This window comes from Somniosus microcephalus, chromosome 3 (genome assembly GCF_052327205.1).
Source record: "Somniosus microcephalus isolate GS21.2 chromosome 3, FLI_Smic_1.0, whole genome shotgun sequence".
NCBI lineage: Eukaryota > Metazoa > Chordata > Chondrichthyes > Squaliformes > Somniosidae > Somniosus > Somniosus microcephalus.
Window position 1 is genome coordinate 363,175,163 of NC_140989.1, and position 26,093 is coordinate 363,201,255.

General features: G+C 47.0%; 1 protein-coding gene across 3 annotated transcripts in view; it reads right to left on the reverse strand.

Annotated features, from left to right (window-relative positions):
• ttll7 (tubulin tyrosine ligase-like family, member 7) overlaps positions 1-26,093 on the reverse strand; it is a 298,339-nt gene that overhangs the window by 65,895 nt on the left and 206,351 nt on the right. For all 3 annotated transcript variants that reach the window (XM_085983505.1, XM_085983503.1, XM_085983502.1), the window contains 3 exons: positions 18,824-19,107; positions 15,575-15,709; positions 1,725-1,805 (listed from right to left, as the gene is read on the reverse strand). In XM_085983505.1, coding sequence (XP_085839631.1) covers positions 1,725-1,805; positions 15,575-15,709; positions 18,824-19,107 — 500 coding nt within the window. The remainder of the gene's footprint in view (positions 1-1,724; positions 1,806-15,574; positions 15,710-18,823; positions 19,108-26,093) is intronic.

The window sequence follows — 26,093 nt, forward strand, 5'->3', positions numbered from 1 at the left end:
TAAAACCTACCTCTTTGACCAAGCTTTTGGTCACCTACCCCAATATCTCATGTGGCTCGATGTCAAATTTTGTTTTATAATGAATGGTCCTGTGAAGCACCTTGGGACGTTTTACTACCTTGGCCCCTCCTATTTCTCATCTACATGTTGCCTCTTGGCGACATCATCCGAAAATACAGCGTCAGTTTCCACATGTACGCTGACGACACCCGGCTCTACCTCACCACCACTTCTCTCGACCCCGCCGCGGTCTCTAAATTGTCAGACTGCTTGTCCGACATACAGTTCTGGAGGAGCAAAAATTTTCTCCAATTAAATATTGGGAAGACCGAAGCCATTGTTTTCTTCCCCGCCACAAACTCCGTTCCCTAGCCACTGACTCCATCCCTCTCCCTAACATCTGTCTGAGGCTGAACCACACTGTTCGCAACCTTGGTGTCATATTTGACCCTGAAATGAGCTTCCGACCACATATCCGCAGCATAACAAATCCATCTCCGTAACATCGCCCGTCTCCGCCCATACCTCAGCTCATCCGCTGCTGAAACCCTCATCCATGCCTTTGTTACCTCCAGACTTGACTATTCCAACGCACTCCTGGCTGGCCTCCCACATTCTACCCTACATAAACTTGAGGTCATCCAAAACTCGGATGCCCGTGTCCTAACTCGCACCAAGTCCCGCTCACCCATCACCCCTGTGCTCGCTGACCTACATTGGCTCCCAGTTAAGCAATGCCTCGATTTCAGAATTCTCATCCTTGTTTTCAAATCCCTCCATGACCTCGCCCCTCCCTATCTCTGTAATCTCCTTCAGCCCCACAACCCCCGCCGAGATATCTGCGCTCCTTTAATTCTGCCCTCTTGAGCATCCCTGATTATAAATCACTCAGCCTTTGGTGGTCGTGCCTTCTGTTGCCTCGGCCCTACGCTCTGGAATTCCCTCCCTAAACCTCTCCGCCTCGCGACCTCTCTTTCCTCCTTTAGGTCGCTCCTTAAAACCTACCTCTTTGACCAAGCTTTGACCTGCCCTAATTTATCCTTATGTGGATCGCTGTCAAATTTTTTGTCTTAAAATACTCCTGTGAAGTGCCTTGGGATGTTTTACTACGTTAAAGGTGCTATATAAATACAAGTTGTTGTTGTTGTTAAAGGTGCTATATAAATACAAGCTGTTGTTCCAAAGATTAATTATTTTTAACATACACATATAGTGACTACATTCTAACCCACTTTTCAAACTGAAGACTGCAGTGTATAATCACAGGGATCTATAGTGCCAGTGGATGTTTCTTGATTGGTGGTATTCAGTAAAGAATAGTAAAATTGTCCTCAAAATTGCCTTTAAATTGGCACTTTCACTCTGAAAGGGCACAGAATGGCCAGTGTGGGAGATTTAAAAAACCTATTGCACGGGTGTAGATACCTTCTGAGGCTGGCACTGAGGAGTATTGTTGGGACAGAGCTGGGGAAGCTTCACTCAGTATCTAACCGTGCTACACCTGGCCTGGGAGTATTTGACGCTGACACTGGGTGACGGAGGCAGAAAGTGCTCCATTGCAAAGCACTGGCATCGCCTTGGTGAGCATTAAAAAAAAGGAAGAAAAACTTCAAGTCTAACCCAACAATTCTGCGTTAGGATCTGAATGAAGGAGAACCTCACCCAGGCTCTGATAGCAGGTCTAACCGTGCCAGCTGTTCTCTGGAAGCAAGACGGTTACTTACCTTACGCTGTTTTGCAGAGTCCAGTTTGACTAACCAGTAGGAGGCCACTTTTGGTTTGTGGTACTTCCAGTTGTCTAGTATCTGTGAATGGAATTGGAAGGGTTAGCGAGCAAAAACATAAAACACCACAAGCGCACTGAGGAGTAATGTGTTCGGGAACGTAACACAGATAAACTATCTGAGAAACAGTATCAGCTCCTCCAGTGAGCCAGCTGGTAATGGGCCAGAACTTCGGGTCCCCACGGGTGAGTACACGCTGGGTACTCACGCGTAGGCCCAACGAAAGTGCTGGTTTTGTGCATGCACTGCACATGCGCGGGAAACCGGCACTTCCGTTCCCCTGAAAGAAGGGGTTTAGAAGTCGAACGCGTGCGCAGGAGAGGCAGCGCGTGCGCATCAAACTTACGGTTTTTTTCCAGGGTTCTCCAGGAGGGTAAGGCTCCAGGAGTTACACATGTAAAAAGCAGGCGCAAGGACTGCTTTTTACAAGGTAAGTGGTGAATTAATTAAAATTAAAACATTTTTTCCACAGGTTTATTATTATTAAATACTTTAAAGAAAGGTAAGTTTATTTTTAGCCCCATTAGAAAATGTAATTCATTTTTTCAAAAATTTTAATTATTGTTTAAAATAGTTATTTCATGTAATTTAGTTATTTTAAAAATGTGATTTAAAAAATTTTTTATTTGAAGCTTTAGTGATGTTTTGGGGCTTATAGTATTTATAGGTTTGACAGCTCTTCCTGTCAAATTTATGAATGGACATTCCCTGCTACGATTGGCTCTCCATGGCTCACGTGATCCCAGGGGACGCTTCGAACTAACTGCGCCCCTGGGATACGCAAGCACTGCGCGCCGGCAGTTGGAGCAGGCCCAGGATTGGAATCCCACGCAGGCCCACAGCTCAACGGCCGGCGCGCTAGGTAAGTGCAGGTCGGAGGCTTGCACCCGCGGGAAGCCCCCGACCTGAATTTCTGGGCCATCATGCGACTGAACCGCTCCGACCCAGCAGGCCCGCCCTGGCTTTGATCCCTTGCCTCTGCTGAGTTTGCGGATAGCGGCTGGGGATGCGGTAGGTGTGCTACAACTGGTCTCAGTGACCCCGGGCTGGGCCTGAGAAAAAAAAAAACGGGGGCTACTGCTGAGCCGCAGCTCAGTGGGTAGCACTCGAATGGTCGTGTGTTCAAATCCCACTCCAGAGACTTGAGTACAAAATTCAAATTAACACTCAGGTGCAGTACTGATGGAGTGTTGCCTGTTTTTCGGATGAGACGTTAAACCGAGGCCCTGTCTGCCCTCTCAGGTGGACATAAAAAGTCCCATGGCTACTGACGTAATAAAACTCACTATGCACTTGGTTTGAGTATAAAGCAAGGCTTTAATCAACTTGTTTCAGAACATGGAGGTCTAGTTGTACTTCACTAGTTCCTTGTCTTACAAAATGTCCCTGGCTAGCTGGGCCCACGCCCGAGTATTTATACTCCTTGGACGGCGCCACCAGCTGGCCGTCCAGTGTTATTTCATGAGTCTTTCTTCATGGATCATAAGATTCATGACAGCCACTATTTTAAATGGTGAGAGATTGGGAAATGTTGGTGTTCAGAGGGACCTGGATGTCCTTGTACACGAATCACCGAAAGTTAACACGCAGGTACAGCAAGCAATTAGGAAAGTAAATGGTATGTCAGCCTTTATTACAAGAGGCCTTTATTACTTTATTCAGTCTGTAAGGGTGACCCCGAGCTCCCGGTGGCCTGTCACTTTAATTCTCCGCTCCACTCCCACTCAGACCTCACCGTCCTCGGCCTCTAGCATTGTTCCACGGAAGCTCAGCGTAAGCTCGAGGAACAGCACCTCATCTTTCGATTAGGCACTTTACAGCCTTCTGGACTCAACATAGAGTTCAACAGTTTCAGGTCATAACCTCGGCCCCTATCCTATATATATTTTTTATCTGCACCTTTTGTTTGTGTCTTTTCTTCTCTCCCACATGGCAGCTGTCTTTCATTCTGCCAGCGCAATTTATACTTCATCGCGAGCCATCTTTTGTTTCTTAACCTGTCCCATTACCATCTCCTTTTTACCTTGACTATCTCTTAATGTCTCTTACCCTCTCCCGCCTTCCAGCCTATCACAGACCTTCCCTTTTGTTCTTTCACCCCTCCCCCCTTTCCCAGCCCCTACACTTGCTTAAAAATCTGTTCCATTGCCTGCTTTTTTCCAGTTCTGACGAAAGGTCATCGACCTGAACCGTTAACACTGTTTCTCTCTTCACAGGTGCTGCCTGACCTGCTGAGTATCTCCAGCATTTTCTGTTTTTATTTATTACAAGAGGATTTATGTATAAGAGTAAAGACATCTTACTGCAATTATATAGGGCCCTGGTGAGACCACACCTGGAGTATTGTGTACAGTTTTGGTCTCCTTACCTAAGGAAGGATATACTTGCCATAGAGGGAGTGCAACGAAGGTTCACCAGACTGGTTCCTGGGATGGGGGGATTGTCCAGTGAGGAGAGATTGAGTAGACTAGGCCTATATTCTCTAGAGTTTAGAAGAATGAGAGGTGATCTCATTGAAACATACAAATTCTTACAGGGCTTGACAGGGTAGATGCAGGGAGGATGTTTCCCCTGGCTGGGGAGTCTAGTACCAGGGGTCACAGTCTCAGAATAAGGAGTCGGCCATTCAGGACTCAGATGAGGAGAAGTTTCTTCACTCAGAGGGTGGTGAATCTTTGGGATTCTCTACCCCAGAGGGCTGTGGAGGCTCAGTCGTTGAGTATATTCAAGACAGAGATCGATAGATTTTTCGATATTAAGGGAATCAAGGGATATGGGGATAGTGCAGGAAAGTGGAGAGGAGGTAGAAGATCAGCCATGATCTTATTGAATGGCGGAGCAGGCTCGAGGGGCCAAATGGCCGACTCCTGCTCCTATTTCTTATGTTCTTATTCCAAAGAAGAGCAGGGGAGTTCTCCCCGGTGTCCTGGCCAATAGTTATCCCTCAATCAACATCACTAAAATGGATGACCTGGTCATTACCACGTTGGGGTTCGTGGGATCTTGCTGTGCACAAATTGGCTGCCACGTTTTCTACATTACAACAGTGTCTACACTTTAAAAGCATTTCCATTGGCTGTTGTAATGTATTATCACCTGGTTTGTCAATGTTCTGTAGACAATCTGGCCCGATCTCCATTAGAAAAATTGCTTTTTTTTCCATTCACAAATTACTTTATTTTGAGCTTGAACATTCTCATCTGCACCTTTGGTCTCAATAATGTTATTGGCCCGAAAAAACATCTCCATCCGCTCAACATAAGAACTGAATGGTTTGCGAGCTCGGTTGTACATGCCGAGGCTTTGGATGAATCCCGTAGGCGCGGCCATGATTGTTCCGATCCCGTTGAACACTGACTCAGCACGCTGCCTGTGTACCTTAAACTTTTCCACTCGATAGTTGAACACTGTGTCCTTCCATGGTGCCTAAAAATGGCTTTGGGGTCCCATTCTCATCGCCAAAGTGTAATATATGTGGGTAGAACAAATATAAGACAGAGACTCAATGAGTTGCTAGTCCATGTGCTTGCTTTATTAGGCCAGAGTGAACTGAGCATACTAACCCATGTGATAATATAGTACAACTGTAAACTGCTGAGGGACGTGCTACGGTCATGAAAGGCGCTATAGAAATGAAAGTTCGTTCTTTCTTTCCTGATTGCTGTTCAATTCTGGGTGAGGCAAGGATTGGGTTTGGCTGTGATGTCACCCATGGTGGAATAGCCTGCCATCGCTCATTGTCCGGGCTCATGCATGAAGGCTGGTCACTTGGGGGAAGGCACTGGAAGGTGACCAATGGCCGAGTAACCATGTCCTGGCAGGAAGAGGAGGGCAGAGGAGAACACTAACTGGTAGAGAAAATGGGTAAAAATAATCTATGGCCGCCATTTTGTTAGTCTCCCCCCCACCCCCACCCAACACCCCGGGGAAACTAGAGGTGACGCTCAACTTGAAACAGAATTCCCAATTAGTTTTGTGTAAACAGCAGAAATTGCTGTTCCCAAAACTGGCAATGAGGTTACTTGCATTACACTGACATCACCAGTGTTGTATTTTAAAATCAAATGTTTCTCATTGTGTCTTTCCTTAAAACGGTACATCCCCACATTTGTCTTTCGCCTGTCAAACAACAACATTTTACTTACAAGAAGGGCCTTCTAACTCACCCACTGCTCCCCGGCTCCTAGAATAGCTGGTACTGATTTACACATAGGGATGGTAATTGTTCAGACAGTACACTAGATGGCCCTGCTCCAGGAGGCCAGCTGTTCGCTTGCCTTCAACTTGGTAACACCTCAACATTAGGCATTTTCTAGATCGTCCACTGTTTTCTCACTGTGCTGTATTGATTGTAAAGTCTACCAAAACTTAGCCGTCCTTCACTCCTGCCTATTAACAGGCACTATTTTGTTTTTATGGCTGGAAGGCTGTTTCCACTGGGGTTCCGCAGGGCTCCGTACTGGGTCCCTTGCTTTTCGTGGTATACTTCAATGATTTAGACTTCAATGTAGGGGGCATGATTAAGAAGTTTGCAGATGATACAAAAATTGGCCGTGTGGTTGATAGTGAGGAAGATATTAATGGACTTGTCAGGTGGGCAGAAAAGTGGCAAATGGAATTCAATCCGGAGAAGAGTGAGGTAATGCATTTGGGGAGGGCTAACAAGGCAAGGGAATACACTATAACTGGCCGAGCGTAACGAGGGAACACTGAAAAATGGGACGTCATTAATACCTCGTTATAGGACAGGTTCTTCCACTGGAATAACTGAGGAAAATTGAGCTGTCACTAAAGTGGGTGGAGATCCAACATAAAGGATCCACGTCCCGTTTCCCCTCACCCCCTCCGCTGCCACCCCGTCCCCTCCTTCCAATAGTCAGGCAGTAAGGAGGTGAAAATGCCGAGTCTCCGATCTAAACACAGGCGGATGCCTTCTGGCTGTGTTCAGGGTGTGATGAGCCAATCTACCACAAGGTGGTGCATTTTCCACATCGAGAATATTGTATCTTTCAGTCTCTACTTTTGAGAGTAACTTTATGTCAAGCGTTTCTTGAAGTACATGTTAAGGGCCAGTAAGGTTAACCGGGATCAGATGATGATAACGGTCTAGAAAATCCGGGTTGGTTGGGGGTGGGGGAGGGGGGTGCGCGGGAGGGCGGATCCCAGCCTAAGTGCAAGATGCGCCCTTCGATTGGCTCCCGCTGCTGACCTCACTGAAGTTCGTGGGGTCAGGGGGAGGAGCTACCAGTAGCTGGGCTTCTGGGGTTAACCCCCCCCCCCCCCTCCTCGCAGGCTAAAGTGGCCATAAAGTCCAGCGGAGTCAGGTTCATCACCACCAACCCCCCCCACCCCCACTCGCCACACCCCACCGCCAGAAGAGGAAAAAGCTATCCCAGCGACACTCTACATTGTCATTTTTATTTAGATTTTGCCCCCTCCCAATTCCGACTTGGGCCCTCGTGCGGCCTGCCCATCCACGCATTGGCGAGGAACTCTGGGTGAGATCAGGAGCGCCCCACGGCGATCCTATGTCAGGCCCCGACAGCGGGCTGGCGCTCGAAGCTCCCGGATTCTGGAGCCACCATCCTCCCTTGCTTTGACGGCAGCATCATAAGAAATAGGAGCAGGAGTCGGCCATTCGGCCCTTCGAGCCCGCTCCGCCATTTAATGAGATCATGGTTGATCTGATCTTGGGCTCAGCTCCATAACCCTTCACTCCCTTATTGTTCAAAAATATATTCAGTGACCCAGCCTCCACAGCTCTCTGGGGCAGAGAATTCCACAGGTTTACGACCCTCTGAGAGAAGGAATTCCTCCTCATCTCAGTTTTAAATGGGCGACACCTTATTCTGAGACTGTGCCCCCGAGTTCTAGCTTCCCCCACGAGGGGAAACATCTTCTCTGTATCTACCTTGTCGAGCCCCCTCAGTATATGTTATATGTTTCAATAAGATCACTTCTCATTCTTCTAAATTCCAATGAGTATAGGCCCCACCTGCTCAACCTTTCTTTATAAGTCAACCCCCTCATCTCAGGAATCAACCGAGTGAATCGTCTCTGAACTGCCTCCAATGCAAGTATATCCTTCCTTAAATAAGGAGACCAAAACTGTACGCTGTACTCACGGTGTGGTCTCACCAATACCCCGTACAGTTGTAGCAGGACTTCCCCGCTTTTATACTCCAACCCCCCCTTGAAATAAAGGCCAACATTCCATTTGCCTTTTTGATTACTTGCTGTACCTGCATGCTAACTTTTTGTGTTTCATGCACAAGGACCCCCAGGTCCCTCTGAACTGCAGCATTTTGTAATCTCCATTTAAATAATAATTTGTTTTTTTTATTTTTCCTACCAAGGTGGATAACCTCGCACTTTCCCACATTATACTCCCTCTGCCAAATGTTTGCCCACTCACTTAGCCTGTCTGTATCCCTTTACAGATTCTTTGTGTCCTCTGCACAACTTGCTTTCCCACCTATCTTTGTATCATCAGAAAATTTGGCTACATTACATTCGGTCCCTTCATCCAAGTCATTAATATAGATTGTCAATAGTTGAGGCCCCAGCACTGATCCCTGTGGCACCCCCCATAGAACGAAACAGCACAGAAGGAGGCCATTCGGCCCATCATGCCTGTGCTGGCTCTCTGAAAGAGCTCTCCAATTAGTCCCAGTTCCCCGCTCTTTCCCCGTAGCCCTGCAAATGTTCCCTATTCAAGTATTTATCCAATTCCCTTTTGAAAGTTATTATTGAATCCGCTTCCGCCACCTTTCAGGCAGCGCGTTCCAGATCATAACTTGCTGAGTAAAAAAAAATTCTTCTCATCTCACCTTTTGCCAATTATCTTAAATCTGTGTCCCCTGGTTTCCGACCCTCCTGCCAATGGAAACAGTTTCTCCTTATTTACTCTATCGAACCCCTCATAATTAAATCTCCCCTGAACCTTCTCTGCTCAAAGGAGAACAATCCCAGCTTCTCTGGTCTCTCCAAATGTTCTAACAAAGAAAAATCTTCTTCCAAAATTAAACATTCCTGCAGTAGGTCTCAATGGCTGAGGCTTATCTGTGATGCTGCTTCCCTGAAGGGCAAACCTTCTCTGCTGACATTTTAAGTACTAAAACTTCAAACACGCCATCGAATGGAACAGAAATTCTTTCCAGCGTCCATTGAGTCAGGATGAAAAGATTAGGCACATTCATAAATGAACAATGAAAAGAAACAGTCCTACCGTGTCTATTTAACTAGTGGTAAAAAGATGGGTGTAGCTTTCATTGAAAAGGTGCCTTTAAGAGGTAAGTCCCTTGATACCAAACCTTTCATCTCGCTCGTCATTTTGAGTTAATGAATAGAACTATTTAGTCAAAAAAAGTCCTTTGCTCTGAGATATTTCCACCAGACCGTTGTCTTGTCAGATAAAAGGATCCGTTTCAAAGGCTTTGGCTTTTTAAGGGGGTACATCAAATTCAAATTGTTCCCAGATGTTCATCCTCATCCCCAGTACTTTATTAGCGCTAATTGAAGTGTTCAGTTGTCAGATGGTGATACTCAATTAAAGAAGGAAGTCTATGGTCCGGGCTGGGATAGCTGATAAGGGGTAGGCCTTTTAGGACAGAAATGAGGAGGAATTTCTTCACCCAGAGAGTGGTGAACCTGTGGAATTCTCTACCACAGAAGGCAGTAGAGGCCAATTCATTAAATATATTCAAGAAGGAGTTGGATATATTTCTTAAGTTAAAGGGATCAAGGGATATGGGGAGAAAGCAGGGACCAGTACTGAACGTGGATGATCAGCCATGATCGCATTGAATGGCGGAGCAGGTTAGAGGGGCCAAATGGCCTACTCCTGCTCCTATCTTCTATCAGCCGGAGCGCTGCTTGGGCCCAGTTTCAAGAGGGGGAAATCAGTCAGGGTCTCGGCTCCTGAAGGCTATCCAGCGACATCAGCACATGTGTTAACATTTGTTGTGAACAGGATTGAGCTTGGATATCAGGCCCATCCTTCTCCCCTGTGGTGCAATAGGCTAATGACACTCACTGTCTGAGCTCTCTCTCTCTCCCTCTCTCACAGACACATGCACAGAATGGCCACTTGTGTGAGATACTGGAGATCACGTGGCTGCTGTGGAATCACATTCAGGGAAGAGTCAACACCTTTCAGAAACCTAATACTAAAGCAAAATACTGCGGACGCTGGAAATCTGAAATAAAAACCAAAAATGCTGGAAATACTCAGCAGGTCAGCAGGCAGCATCTGTGGAGGGAGAAACAGAGTTAACGTTTCAGGTCGATGACTTTAACTCAGGTCATCGACCTGAAACGTTAACTCTGTTTCTCTCGCTCCACTGATGCAGCCTGCTGACCTGCTGAGTATTTCAAGCATTTTGTGTTTTCCTTCAGAAACTACAGTGCAACTGAATTAAAAGGCAGAGCACATAAGAAATAGGAGCAGGAGTCGGCCATTCGGCCCCTCGAGCCTGCTCCGCCATTCAGTAAGATCATGGCTGAACTTCTACATCCACTCCACTTTCCCGCCTGATCCCCAAATCCCTCGATTCCCTGAGTGGACAAAACTCTACCGATCTCTGTCTTGAATATTCTCATCGACTGAGCCTCTGACCTCTGGGGTAGAGAATTCCAAAGATTCACAACCCTCTGAGTGAAGAAGTTTAAGAACATACGAAATAGGAGCAGGAGCAGGCCATTCGGCCCCTCGAGCCTGCTCCGCCATTTAATGAGATCATGGCTGATCCGATTTTGGCTTCAACTCCACTTTCCTGCCCGCTCCCCATAACCCTCAACTCCCCTGTAGCTCAAATATCTGTCTATCTCCGCCTTGAATATATTCACTGACTCCGCCTCCACAGCTCTCTGGGGCAGAGAATTCCAAAGATTCACGACCCTCTGAGAAGAAATTCCTCCTCATCTCCGTCTTAAATGGGCGACCCCTTATTCTGAGGCTCTGTCCTCTCGTTCTAGATTCCCCCACGAGGGGAAACATCCTCTCAGCATCTACCCTGTCGAGCCCCCTCAGAATCTTATATGTTTCAATAAGATCCCCTCTCATTCTTCTAAACTCCAGTGAGTATAGGCCCAGCCTGCTCAACCTTTCCTCATAAGACAACCCTTCCATCCCAGGAATCAACCAAGTGAACCTTCTCTGAACTGCCTCCAATGCAAGTATATCCTTCCTTAAATAAGGAGACCAAAACTGTACGCAGTACTCCAGGTGTGGTCTCACCAACCCCCTGTACAGTTGTAGGAAGACTTCCCTACTTTTATACTCTATCTCCTTTGAAATAAAGGCCAACATTCCATTTGCCTTCCTAATTACTTGCTGCACCTGCATGCTAACTTTTTGTGTTTCATGTACGAGGATCCCCAGGTCCCTCTGTACCCCCCATTCTGTAGTTTCTCGTCATCTCAGTCCTAAATGGCCGACCCTTTATCCTGAGACTATGCCCTCTAGTTCTAGACTCTCCAGCCAGGGGAAACAACCTCTCAGCATCTACCCTGTCAAGCCCTCTAAGAATTTTATACATTTCAATGAGATCACCTCTCATTCGTCTGAACTCCAGAGAGAATGGTATTACTGCAATGGAAGCCCTTTCAATGTACCTACCCTAATAAGACATTCTGTTGCCTATATTTATTACACTACTGTGAGCTGCAAAGTCATAGAGTCATAGAGTTATACAGCACAGAAAGAGGCCCTTCAGCCCATCGCGTCCGCGCCGGCCATCAGGCCCTGTCTAATCTAATCCCATTTTCCAGCACTTGGTCCGTAGCCTTGTATGCTATGGTGTTTCAAGTGCTCATCCAAATGCTTCTTGAATGTTGTGAGGGTTCCTGCCTCTACCACCCTTTCAGGCAGTGAGTTCCAGATTCCAACCACCCTCTGGGTGAAAAAGTTTTTCCTCAAATCCCCTCTAAACCTCCTGCCCCTTACCTTGAATCTATGCCCCCTTGTTATTGACCCCTCTACTAAGGGGAAAAGTTCCTTTCTATCTACCCTATCTATGCCCCTCATAATTTTGTACACCTCAATCAGGTCCCCCCCTCAGCCTTCTCTGCTCCAAGGAAAACAACCCCAGCCTGTCCAGTCTTTCTTCATAGCTGAAGCGCTCCAGCCCAGGTAACATCCTGGTAAATCTCCTCTGCACCCTCTCCAAAGCAATCACATCCTTCCTATAGTGTGGCGACCAGAACTGCACACAGTACTCCAGCTGTGGCCTTACCAGCGTTTTGTACAGCTCCATCATAACCTCCCTGCTCTTATATTATATGCCTCGGCTAATGAAGGCAAGTATCCCATATGCCTTTTTAACCACCTTATCCACCTGTTCTCCTGCCTTCAGGGATCTATGTACATGCACACCAAGGTCCCTCTGATCCTCTGTCTTTCCTAGGGTCTTACCATTCATTGTGTATTCCCTTGCCTTGTTAGTCCGTCCAAAATGCATCACCTCACACTTTTCAGGGTTAAATTCCATTTGCCACTGTTCCGCCCATCTGACCAACCCATCTATATCATCTTGTAGCCTGAGGCTTCCCGCCTCGCTATTTACCACCCCACCAATTTTCGTGTCATCTGCGAACTTACTGATCATACCTTTTACATTCACATCCAAATCATTAATGTAGACCACAAACAGCAAGGGACCCAGCACCGATCCCTGCGGTACCCCACTGGACACAGGCTTCCAGTCACAAAAACAACCTTCCACCATCACCCTCTGCCTTCTGCCACTAAGCCAGTTTTGGATCCAATGTGCCAAGGCACCCTGGATCCCATGGGCTCTTACCTTCCTGACCAGTCTCCTATGCGGGATTTTATCAAAAGCTTTACTGAAATCCATGTAAACCACATCCACTGCATTACCCTCATCCACACACCTAGTCACCTCCTCGAAAAATTCAATCAAATTGGTCAGACATGATCTTCCCTTGACAAAGCCATGCTGGCTATCCCTAATTAATCCCTGCCTCTCCAAGTGGAGACCAATTCTGTCCCTCAGAATTTTTTCCAATAATTTCCCTACCACTGATGTTAGGCTCACTGGCCTGTAATTCCCTGGTTTATCCCTACTACCCTTCTTGAATAATGGTACGTTAGCTGTTCTCCAGTCCTCTGGCACATCCCCTGTGGCCAGAGAGGTTCTGAAAATTTGTGTCAGAGCCCCTGCAATCTCCTCCTTTGCCTCACATAGTAGCCTGGGATACATCTCGTCCGGGCCTGGGGATTTATCCACTTTTAAGCCTGCTAAAACTGCTAGTACCTCCTCCCTCTCGATGCTAATATGTTCAAGTATATCACAGTCCCCCTGCCCGATTTCTATGTCCACATCGTCCTTCTCCATAGTGAACACAGATGCAAAAAATTCATTTAAAACCCCACCTACATCCTCTGGCTCTACACACAGTTTGCCACTTTGGTCCCTAATGGGCCCTACTCTTCCCCTAGTTATCCTCTTGCCTTTAATATACTTATAAAACATCTTAGGATTTTCCTTTATTTTGCTCGCCGGTGTTATTTCATGACCCCTCCTCGCTCTCCTAATTTATTTTTTAAGTATCCCCTGCACTTTTTATACTCCTCTAGGGCTTCCTCTGTCTTTAGTCCTTTGTATCTGCCAAAAGCCCCCCTTTTTTTCCTAATCCATTCTCGTATATCCCTTGACATCCAAGGTTCCCTGGGCTTGTTGGTCCCACCCTTGACCTTTACAGGAACATGTTGCCATTGTACTCTCTCAATTTCCTTTGTGAAAGACTCCCATTTCTCCGATGTGGATTTTCCTTCAAGTAGCTGATCCCAGTCCACATTGGCCAGATCCTGCCTTATCATATTAAAATCGGCCTTCCCCCAATTTAGAACCTTTATTTCCGGTCCATCCTTGTCCTTTTCCATGACTACCTTAAATCTCACCGAATTATGGTCACTGTCACCAAAGTGCTCACCTACTAACACTTCTACCACTTGCCCGGCCACATTCCCTAGAATTAGGTCCAGTACCGCCCCCTCTCTTGTAGGACTTTCTACATGCTGGCTCAAAAAGCTCTCCTGGATGCACTTTAAGAATTTTGCACCCTCTAAGCCTTTCACACTCTGACTATCCCAGTTAATATTGGGGAAGTTGAAATCCCCCACTATAATTACCCTATTATTTGCACACTTCTCTGAGATTTGCCTACATATCTGTTCCTCTAACTCCCCCTGGCTGTTTGGGGGCCTATAGTACACTCCCAGCAAAGTGCTAGCCCCCTTTTTGTTTTTAAGTTCAACCCATATGGCCTCATTAGAGGAACCTGTTAATATATCATCCCTCCTTACAGCAGTAATTGTCTCCTTAATTAATATTGCGACACCCCCTCCTCTTTTACCCCCCCCCCCGTCTCGCCTGAAGATTCTATACCCCGGAATATTGAGCTGCCAGTCTTGCCCCTCCCTCAACCATGTCTCCGTGATAGCAACAATATCATACTCCCATGTGTTCATCAACAACTTCAGTTCATCCACCTTATTCGTAAGACTCCTTGCATTAAAATAAATGCCATTTAGCCTTGCCCTACTCCCTTGTGCCGTTACATATTTGCTCTGCCTTCCAGTCTGACTTATTTTTTCCTCTATATTTGGCTGTTATTTCTGATAAGGGTTAATTCTCTGATTCCAGCAGCGAACCTGCAGCCAAAGGAAGAGGGTGTGCAGATAGGACGGCAACACTGTAGTCCCAACCCTCCGACCAGTTCTCCGTGAATGCAGCTTCTCACTGGGAGCGTGGGATCATGGGAGTAACCCTATAGTCTCCATACAAAAAAGTTGCCAAACCATTTTTTTTTAAAACTATTTGATGCTGAATTTTTTTTTGTGGGGGTGTGGTGGGTGTGGGTTACGATTCCTAGCAATTTCCGATCCCGGCTCTCTCCTGTATTGCTGCTGACTATTTGTCCTACTCCTAACACTGAGCCTGCTCCTGAGGGGGAGTAGGTGGTTGGGAGCACATCTAACTGTGCTTCAGGGGGAAGGAGGCGAGAGGTGGGTTGCGTTTTAGATGCTTTGTCAGAAGACAGTTCTGAGGGGGCGGGAGGCTGGCGGAAGATGTTCTGTACCGAGGCTTTTTGGCTCGTCTTTTCTCTCTTCAGATGTTGGCCAGCCTGCTGTGTGTGTCCGAATATTCCTTGCAGATTTGTCTCTTTTTATTTGTCAGCGTGCAACTTTTCCCATCTTTTTCCCTGTCGTATTTGACGATTTCCATCGGATTTTTTGTACCAATGCCCACTGGCCAGTAACGTCATTCCAGGAGAACCACAGCACTAAAGGGATAGCCATCGCCTCGCTGAGATTATCTTTCATGTACCATCCTACGTCTTTACGGCTCTTTGGAAAACTTCTTGTGCTGGCCACTAAACCCATTGGCCTAGAAATTCGTCTCGATCCGATACTGCCGAGTTTCTAGGCCACCGACTCCTCTCCGCGGCAGGAGTCATTCCTGACACTCAACCCTCATCAATTAGGCAACTGGTTCAATCTAGACTGCAATAGCTAAAGGCGGGCACCTCAAATCTCTGCCCCGGGGGGGTGGGGTGGGTTGTCTGGCAGGAGAGCAGTGGAAATCCTGGAGAAGCAGCGGCTTTTAGCCATTTACCCCATTTCTCCGAGGGGGTCGAATTTATCAGTGAAGCTATTTCTTTTTTTTTTAATTCAACCTTGGATCACGGCAAACCCTAAAACACACACACTTGAGGACTTCACAATGGCAGCTGCTGATCTGTGCCAACGCCCACTGAACACTCACTTCATCCAGGAGGACCTCGGCTTCATCGTTCGATTTCCCTGGGAATTTGATTCTCATCTCATTGAGAGCCACCAACGTTTCTTTGGTCAATTCTTCCTCTTGTTCCTTTGTTCTAAAGTTCAAAAAGGAGATGCGCTGAAAATGTAAAAGAAAGAGTGAGGATTAGGACGTTGTTCATTTGAGGTCAGAGTCATTGAACAGAACAGTCAACAAAGGCGCTGAGATCGGAGATATATCGAGCCATTCGCTCCTTTTTGTTGCTCAGTTAGGGGTTGAAATTTGGCAGTGTGCTGTTTTTAAGTGCATTAATGTTAAGTTCTGTTCATATCTGTTGAGAGAAGAATTGAGGTTGTAGATACAGTAACAAAAGTCAGCAGAGAAAGGGGAGATTCCACTCAGCTACTCTACTGGAGAGATGGCAGAACCTCAGTCCACCGAGCCCCAAGCCAAGGGTGGATTGGGATCAATCATCTTTCCCTTCTAAAGGTTTGGGGTCTCTCAAAAGGCCTGTGTGAAACTCGTGCCAGCTCTCATCTGGCAAGGGTTCCGCTGATGTATCGCAAAGGCGCAGTGGGCTCAATTCCCTGGGTAGACCATTAATTCCCCCCACCACCACCTCCGACATGTCCCCTTGACATGGCGGTGTCAAAGATCTGCCCATGTCCTCCTGCCATGAAAGGGTTCTGCCCCAAATTCTTGCCACCAGCAGCTGAGAGAGATAGATAGATAGATAGATAGATAGATAGATAGATAGATAGATAGATAGATAGATAGATAGATAGAACGATGGATAGATAGATAGATAGATAGATAGATAGATAGATAGATAGATAGAACGATGGATAGATAGATAGATAGATAGATAGATAGATAGATAGATAGATAGATAGATAGATAGAACGATAGATAGATAGATAGATAGATAGATAGATAGATAGATAGATAGAACGATGTATAGATAGATAGATAGATAGAACGATGGATAGATAGATAGATAGATAGATAGATAGATAGATAGATAGATAGATAGATAGAACGAACGAACGATGGATAGATAGATAGATAGATAGATAGATAGATAGATAGAACGATAGATAGATAGATAGAACGATGGATAGATAGATAGATAGATAGATAGATAGATAGATAGATAGATAGATAGAACGATGGATAGATAGATAGATAGATAGATAGATAGATAGATAGATAGATAGATAGATAGATAGATAGAACGATGTATAGATAGATAGATAGATAGAACGATGTATAGATAGATAGATAGATAGATAGAACGATGGATAGATAGATAGATAGATAGATAGATAGATAGAACGATAGAACGATAGATAGATAGATAGATAGATAGATAGAACGATAGATAGATAGATAGATAGATAGATAGATAGAACGATAGAACGATAGAACGATAAACGATAAACGATAAACGATAGAACGATAGATAGATAGATAGATAGATAGATAGAACGATAGAACGATAGATAGATAGATAGATAGATAGATAGATAGATAGATAGATAGATAGAACGATGGATAGATAGATAGATAGATAGATAGATAGATAGATAGATAGATAGATAGATAGATAGATAGATAGAGACAGACACAGACAGATAGATAATCATAGAGCACAGAAAGAGGCCATTTGGCCCATCTTGCCTGTGCCAGCTTTTTGAAAGAGCTACTCAATTCATAGAATCATAAATCGTTACAGTGCAGAAGGAGGCCATTTGGCCCGTCATGCCTGTGCCGGCGCTTTAAACGAGTTGTCCAATTTAGCCCCGCACCCCAGCTTTCTCCCCAGAACATTGCAAGTTAGTCCTCTTCAAGTATCTGTCCAATTGCCTTTTGGAATTTCCCATGGAATCTGATTCCACCCCACTTTCAGATAATGTGTTCCAGATTTTTAACAACTCTCTCTGAAAAAAATTCTCCTCATTTCCCCTCTACTTCTTTTGCCAATTATTTTAAATCTATGACCTCTGGTTATTGACCCACTTGCCAAAGGAAACAGTTTCTCCCTACTTGCTCTATCAAAACCCCTAATAATTTTGAATACCTCTATTAGTTCTCCCTTTAACCTTCTCTGCTCCAAGGAAAACAATCCCAGCTTCTCCAATCTCTCCATGTAACTGAAGTCCCTCATCCCTGGTACCATCCTGGTAAACAACCTCTGCACCCTCTACAAGGCCTTGACATCCTTCCTAAAGTGTGGTGCCCAGAACTGTACACCACACTCCAGCTGAGGCCTAACCAGTGATTTGTAAAAGTTTAGCCTGACTTCCTTGTTTCTGTATTCTATATTTACAAAGCCAAGCATCACAAAAGCTTTCTTAACCACCTTATCAACTTGCCCTGCCACCTTCAAAGAATTGTGGATATGCACCCCCAGGTCCCTCTGCTCTTGCACCCCCCTCAAAATAGAATCATTTAGATTACACTGCCTCTCCCAAATGTTGTTCCTCCCAAAGTGCATCACTTCACTTACAATGAGTCCCACTCCCCCTGCTCTTTCCCCATAGCTCTGCAATTTTTTCCTTTTCAAGTATATATCCTATTCCCTTTTGAAATAGATAGATGAATGATTTTGCGAATTTTTTTTAATGAGAAGAACAACAACAACTTGCATTTATATAGCACCTTCAACATAGTAAAACGTCCCAAGGCGCTGCACAGGAGCGATTATCAAACAATATCTGACACCGAGCCACATAAGGAGATATTAGGACATGTGACCAAAAGCTCTGTCAAAGAGGTTTTAAGGAGCGTCTTAAAGGAGGAGAGAGAGGTAGAGAGGCTTACGGAGGAAATTCCAGAGCTTAGGGCCCAGGCAGCTGAAGGCACGGCCGCCGATTAAAATCGGGGGTGCACAAGAGGCCAGAATTGGAGGAGCGCAGATATCTCGGGGGGTTGTAGGACCGGAGGGGGTTACAGAGATAGGAAGGGGCGAGGCCATGGAGGGATTTGAAAACAAGGATGAGAATTTTAAAATCGAGGACTTGCCATGTAAAATCCGTAGCGGTAACTTACGGGCATTACATGCCGTTTTATGACACAACATGCTGACCTTACCTCTCTCCAGTGAGTATTTCGCCCTGCATAAATTAACCATTTCACAGTCTACGTATAAAAAGAATTTGGGGTCAGCCCGACAAGACACAACAGAAAATGAAGAGCAGGTCGTCAGTATGGTGACTAATTCAACATTTTAGTGACAGTGTTGGTGCTTACCAGTGCCGAATGGATGGTGCCCAGGCTGGTACTGTGTGGCATCTGCTGGATGGTCATATTACGATTCAGAGATTGCGACCGTGTACCAGAAGGAGGTCTGGACGAGGGCACGGTAGGTTTGGCAGAAGCGGACCGGGGCTCTGGTGTGTGTGAGTGCGACTGTGTTGCCGAGGCAGCGATTGAGCGAGGGCAGGAGATAGAGCGTCTGATTGGCACAGATGTAGTTGGTAATACTGAAGGGAGTGGTTTTGTGCTTGTGGCTGGAGGCTTCCATTGTATCCTACCTGAAAACAGATGTTAATAGTAAATGAAGTGTAAAATAGCACTTGACAGTTTCTGTTAGCAATTTTCTCTTGACTTATATTGTTGCGTTGTATCCTTCCTGCCTCACTTACTTCCATGGCTTTCGTTGGTTGGAAGCATGAGCCATGGTCTTTTTCAAACTTTTCCCCATCACACTCAAGGGTGAGCATTTCAACTCCCGGCCAGGAAAGCGGCCTAGCTTTCAGGCATTGGGCCAGCAGTAAGCCCATCGAACCTGCTCTGCCCATTAGCCCAATTTTAACAGCCGTTGAGCACATTTGACCACGCCGCTGCCTGACATCCCGCCCCAAAACGGAAGGGAAGTTACGGAAAGGTGGGCGGCCCAGAGGCCTAACCTCCGGGGCCGAGGTAAGCGCGGGGACAGCGGTTCCCGGGCGCTCAGCTGTTTGCGAAGAAGGGGGTGGGAGTGCGGGGTAGGAGAGGCCTACATTTTTCCTAGCGGGGCCTGGAGGAGCACTCCTGCTCCACTTGGCCCCACAAAAGAAATTTGTAAACTTACCTGGAAAGGCCTCTTTGGTATTCAGACCTGGTAGTAGCTGCCGTGGCGACCGCTGACGTAATAGGACCCCGACTCAGGCAGGAGCCTCATACGCCTGAAAAATCAACCATTTTAAAATGGGGACGGTTTCACCCACTCCCTTTTAACAGCCCGCCTCGTTTCCACTGGGTGGGTGGGAGAGTTAAAACTCCCCTCAAGGTGCGAGTTACAGCAAAATAAATTTCGATGCTCATTGTCCGCTGAGGTATTCTACTTTGCCTAATGGTCTCTGCAACTGTTCATGAAATTCATCCCATATTGGCAGACAGGAAGGAAAGAGTTGGAATAAATGGGTCTTTTTCCGAGTGGCAGGCAGTGACTGGTGGGGTACCACAGGGATCGGTGCTAGGACCCCAGTTATTCACAATATACATTAATGATCTAGACGAGGGAACTAGATGTAATATCTCCAAGTTTGCAGACGACACAAAGCTGGGTGGGCATGTGTGCTGTGAGGAGGATGCCGAGAAACTCCAACATGATTTGGACAGGTTGGGTGATTGGACAGATGCATGGCAGATGCAATATAAATGCGAGGTTATCCATTTTGGTGGCAAAAACAGGAAGGCAGATTATTATCTGAACGGCAATAGATTGGGAGAAGGGGAAGTGCAACGCGACCTGGGTGTCCTTGTGCACCAGTCGCTGAAGGTGCAGGTGCAGCAGGCGGTTAAGAAGGCAACTGGTATGTTGGCCTTCATAGCGAGAGGATTCGAGTACAGGAGCAAGGATGTCTTGCTGCAGTTGTACAGGGCCTTGGTGAGACCACATCTTGAGTATTGTGTGCAGTTTTGGTTGCCTTATCTGAGGAAGGATGTTCTTGCCATCACCAGACTGTTACCTGGGATGGCAGGAATGACGTATGAGGAGAGATTGGGTCGATTGGGCTTATATTCGCTAGAGTTTAGAAGAATGAGAGGGGATCTCATTGAAACTTATAAAATTCTGACAGGACTAGACAGACTAGATGTAGGAAGGATGTTCCTAATGGTGGGGAAGTCCAGAACCAGGAGTCACAGTCTAAAGATAAGGGGTAAGCCATTTAGGACAGAGATGAGGAGGAATTTCTTTACCCAGAGAGTGGTGGACCTGTGGAATTCTCTACCACAAAAGGCAGTTGAGGCCAATTCATTAAATATATTCAAGAAGGAGTTAGATATATTTCTTAAGGCTAAAGGGATCAAGGGATATGGGGAGAAAGCAGGGACAGGGTACTGAATTTGAATGATCAGCCATGATCTCATTAAATGGCAGAGCAGGCTCAAGGGGTTGAATGGCCTATCTTCTATGTTTCTATGTATGCTTTGCCAACTCAAGGACTGCACTCTGGATTGCTCGCTCACTCAAGAGTGAGAGATCTGCTGGAACACTCATTAGAGCTTGACAAATGAGGTCGGCGAAGACGCCTAATCTATTGGTAAGTTGCTCGGATGAAACCGTTCCCTCTGCGCAGGAACCAAACCTTTTCAGTTGGTTTTCTTAAGAGAGTTGGCGCCCTTTGTTTCCACCACTGCTGCTTGTAACCTGTAAGGCGTTACATGAGTACCTACTGCAGCCTCCCCATCCAGATGGGGCTGGATTTTGATGGCGAATTCTGCGGGGCGGAAATATGGGGAACAGGCTTATCACCTTGTTTCCACCCCTCCGACCCCCGTCACTGTGGCCGCAGCAATCCTCCCACCCAGGCCTACTGCTGGGCGACCGATGCACCCAGAGTTTTTGGCACTCTCGGCTCTGAGTCAGAAGGTCGTGGGTTCAAGTCCCACTCAAGAGATTTGAGCGCAAAAATCTAGGCTGAGACTCCAGTGCAGTACTGAAGGGGTGCTGCACTGTCAGAGGTGCCATCTTTCGGGGGAGGTGTTAAACCGAGGCCCCGTCTGCCCTCTCAGGTGGATGTAAAAGATCTCATGGCATTTGAAGAAGAGCGGGGGAGGGGGTGGGGGAGGGTGCAGGAGAGGGGGCATTGGTTGGTAGGGGGTGGGGTCGGGGCGGGGAAGAGAGGGATGGGGCGGGGAGGGGGTTGGTGGGGGTTAAGGAGGTGGCAGGGAGAGGGAGGCGTGGGGGGGAAGAGGGAGGGGGATGGGGGGTGGGGAGGGGGAGAGGGAGGGGGTTGGGAAGGGGAGAGGGAGGGGAGTGGGCGTAGGTTGGGAGGGGCGGGGGAGAGAGGGATGGGGTGGGGAGGGGATTGGTGAGGGGGAGAGGGAGGGGGTGGGGAGGGGGAGATGGAGGAGGCAATAGGGAGGGGAGGGGGAGGGGGCAGGGAGATGGTGGGTGTTGGTGGGGGGGTGGGGTTGGGGTGGGGGAGGGGAAGAGGGAGGGAGTTGGGAGAGCTGGCAGGGAGAGGGAGGGGGTGGGGGGGAGAGGGAGGGGAGGGGGCGTAGGTTGGTGGGGGGTGGGGTTGGGGCAGGGGAGAGAGGGATGGAGCGGGGAGGGGGTCAATGGGGATTGGGGAGGGGGAGAAGGAGGGGGTGGGGAGGGGGAGATGGAGGAGGCAAGGGGGAGGGGGCAGGGAGATGGTAGGCGTTGGTGGGGGGGTGTGGCAGGGGAGGGGCGGGGGGGGAAGGGTGCGACTGCATTCCACTGGTCGGCCAGCTAAGAGTCACCAATCTACCCCTCGGTTTCTGCTGCAGCCTCACTGCTTTGACCTGTACTGGGAATTCAGTGAAGTGGTGACTGCCCCCAAGCTCTGCTCTGCATTGAGTCTGGCTGGTGCTCGAACACCCTACATCACCCCAGCATCTGAGCAATGACGTCTTTGAAAAGGTGGGGATATCTTTTTTTTTTGAAGTAAGGTGAAGCTGAGGCACAGTCTTGTAGCTGGAACACAAATCTAATTTAAGACAACCTGAGATGGCACCTCCCAAACCCGCGACCTCTACCACCTAGAAGGACAGGGGCAGCAGGCGCATGGGAACACCGCCACCTCCAGGTTCCCCTGCAAGTCACACACCATCCTGACTTGGACATATATCAACCTTCCTTCATTGTCGCCAGCTCAAAATCCCAGACCTCCCTCCCTAACCGCACTGTGGGAGCACCTTCACCACACGGACTGCAGCGGTTCAAGAAGGAGGCTCACCACCACCTTCTCAAGGGCAATTAGGGATGGGCAATAAATGCTGGCCTGGCCAGTGGCACCCACATCCCAGGAATGAATATACTTTTTTTTTGAAAATACTAGGAAATTTCAGCATCAGTAATCAGATAACCACAATCTACAAATTCACAGCACTTCATTCATTTTTAAAGTTTATGTCAGTTACAGTGTCAGCTGACAGCACCCTCGCCTCTGAGTCAAAAGGTTGTGGGTTCAAGTCCCACTCCACAGGCTGACACCCCAATGCAGTATTTATCTCATTGAAACTTATAAAATTCTGACAGGACTGGACAGACTAGATGCAGGAAGGATGTTCCCGATGGCGGGGGAGTCCAGAACCAGGGGTCACAGTCTAAGGATAAGGGGTAAGCCATTTAGGACAGAGATGAGGAGGAATTTCTTCACCCAGAGAGTGGTGAACCTGTGGAATTCTCTACCACAGAAGGCAGTGGAGGCCAATTCATTAAATATATTCAAGAAGGAGTTGGATATATTTCTTAAGGCTAAAGGGATCAAGGGATATGGGGAGAAAGCAGGGACAGGGTACTGAGTTTGGATGACCAGCCATGATCTCATTGAATGGCGGAGCAGGCTCGAGGGGCCGAATTGCCTACTCCTGCTCCTATCTTCTATGTTTCTATGTTAACCCCAGTGGTTGGAACTTTCTGCTGCTCTCTGTGTTAGCAACCTTGTAAACAGAGTGGGAAGATTCCGCCCATCGCTATTTCTATTCAAATTGTAAATATATTCTAAAAGGTGTTGCTTCCACGAGTGGCTGAATTTCTGCTGGAGGGGGTTTCCCCACTCGTCACTTTGGCATCAGATCCACGGAAACCTCGGAGGAACAGCATTTACGCTCAGTTTCCCCCGGGGATTCCTCGGCCCCTCTGCCAAAGTTGACAGCTGACGAGCAGAGGAGAAAACCCCCAGTGGAGATTCACCGTCCCCCCCGCCCCCGCTGCTATCCACCACCCGTTCCCCACCTCCTCCCACCCCCTCCGCCTGCCCCCCCCCTCCAACCCCCAGACCCCGGTCACCTCCCACCCCCCACCTCACATCGTATTGTCTCCAGCTGATTGGCTGAAAATGTAGGAAAGAACAAAAGACTTGCATTTCTATAGCGCCTTTCACAAACTCAGGATGCCCCAAAGCGCTTTACAGCCAATCAAGTGCTTTTGAAGTGCAGTCACTGTTTGTAATGTAGGGAACGCGGCAGCCAATTTGTGCACAGCAAGCTCCCACAAACAGCAATGAGGTAATGAGCAGATAATCTGTTTTAGTGATGTTGGTTGAGGATAAATATTGGCCAGGACACCATGGACAACTCCCCCGCTCTTCTTCAAAATAGTGCCATGAGATCTTTTACGTCCATCTGAGAGGGCAGACGGGGCCTCGGTTTATTGTCTCATTCGAAACACAGCACCTCCGACGGTGCGGCACTCCCTCAGTACTGCACTGGAGTGTCGCCCCATATTTTGTGGTCAAATTCCTGGAGTGGAACTTGAACCCACAACCTTCTGACTCAGAGGCGAGAGTGCTACCAACTGAGACACAGCTGACTGGAGCTCACTTCTGCTTTTGGACTTTTGGAGATGCAGAGACGGACATGCAAAATGCCTTCACCTCTGTGACAATCTCATGGACAATCAATGTCACGAAATGCAGTGCGGGAAGTAACCTGGTCCACATGGGGGCCAGACCACTTTAGTTACATCTAAACAATAAGAATAACTACCAGATAATTGTACTTTGTTTCTAAGATATGACATCGTACTTCATCAGACATTGGGACAGTACAGGAAACTTTGGTTTATCCGGAGGTTATATGTCCGGAATACTCGATCTAACGGCAAAAATCAGGAGCCGTTTTCTATAAGTTTTTTTAGTTCTCGTTGCTTTTTTTTCCCCCAGTCAGGCACTGCAAGGTCTGTAGCTACAGCAACAGCTTCAGCTAGAGACGCTTGCAGCTGCAGCTGACTGTTTTGAAGCTGTTGCTAAGCAACAGGGTTTGTTGATTCACACGGAGCTTTTCAGTTCCGTATGTTTCAACATTAACGCTGGTATGTCCGGCACTTTTGATGGTACGGCACCAGCTCGGTCCCGTCAATGCCGGATATCAGAAAGTTTCCTGTAGTAGGCCTATTAAGCTTGCTTTGCCCATCACCCCTGTGCTCGTTGACCTGCATTGGCTCCCAGTCCGGCAATATCTTGATTTTAAAATTCTCATCCTCGTATTCAAATCCCTCCCTGGCCTCGCCCCTCCCTATCTCTGTAACCTCCTCCAGTCTTACAACCCTCTGAGATATCTGCGCTTCTCCAATTCTGGCCTCTCGCGTATCCATGATTTCCATCACCCCACCGTTGGCAGCCGTGCTTTCAGTTGCTTAGGTTCTAAGCTCTGGAATTTCTTCCCTAAACCTCGACGCCTCTCTCACATGTTTTAAGATGCTCCTTAAAACCTACCTCTTCACCAAGCTTTTGGTCACCAGTCCTAATATCTCCTTTAATCTACATGTAGACTGGGCAAACCAAATTTGCAGTAATAGTGCAGAGGGCGAATTCATGAAATGTATGCAAGGTAGTTTTCTAGATCAGTATGTTGAGGAACCAACTAGGGAACAGGCTAATTTAGATCTAGTATTGTGCAACGAGAAAAGGTTAATTAATAACCTTGTAGTAAAGGGACCTTTAGGGAAGAGTGACCATAATATGTAGAATTTTATATTGAGTTTGAAAGTGACTTAGTTCAATCCGAAACTAGGGTCTTAAATCTAAACAAAGCAAACTACTTAGGTATGAGGGGCGAGTTGGCTAAGGTAGATTGGGGAACTACATTAAAAGGTATGACAGTGGATAAGCAATGGCTAGCATTTAAAGAATTAATACATAATTTACAACAAATATACATTCCTTTAAGGCACAAAAACCCCACAGGAAAAGTGGTCCAACCGTGGCTAACAAGAGAAGCTAAAGATAGTATTGGTTCAAAGGAAGAGGCTTATAATGCTGCCAAAAAGAGCAGTAAGCCTGAGGATTGGGAGGATTTTAGAATTCAGCAAAGGAGGACCAAGAAATTGATAAAGAGAAGGAAAATAGAATGAGAGTAAACTACCAAGAGACATAAAAACAGACTGTAAAAGCTCCTATAGGTATGTAAAAAGGAAAAGATTAGCGAAAGTAAATGTAGGTCCCTTACAGGCTGAGACAGGAGAAATTATAATGGGGAATAAGGAAATGGCAGAGAAATTAAACAAATACTTTGTGTCTGTCTTCACAGAAGAAGATGCAAGAAACTTCCCGGAAATAATGCA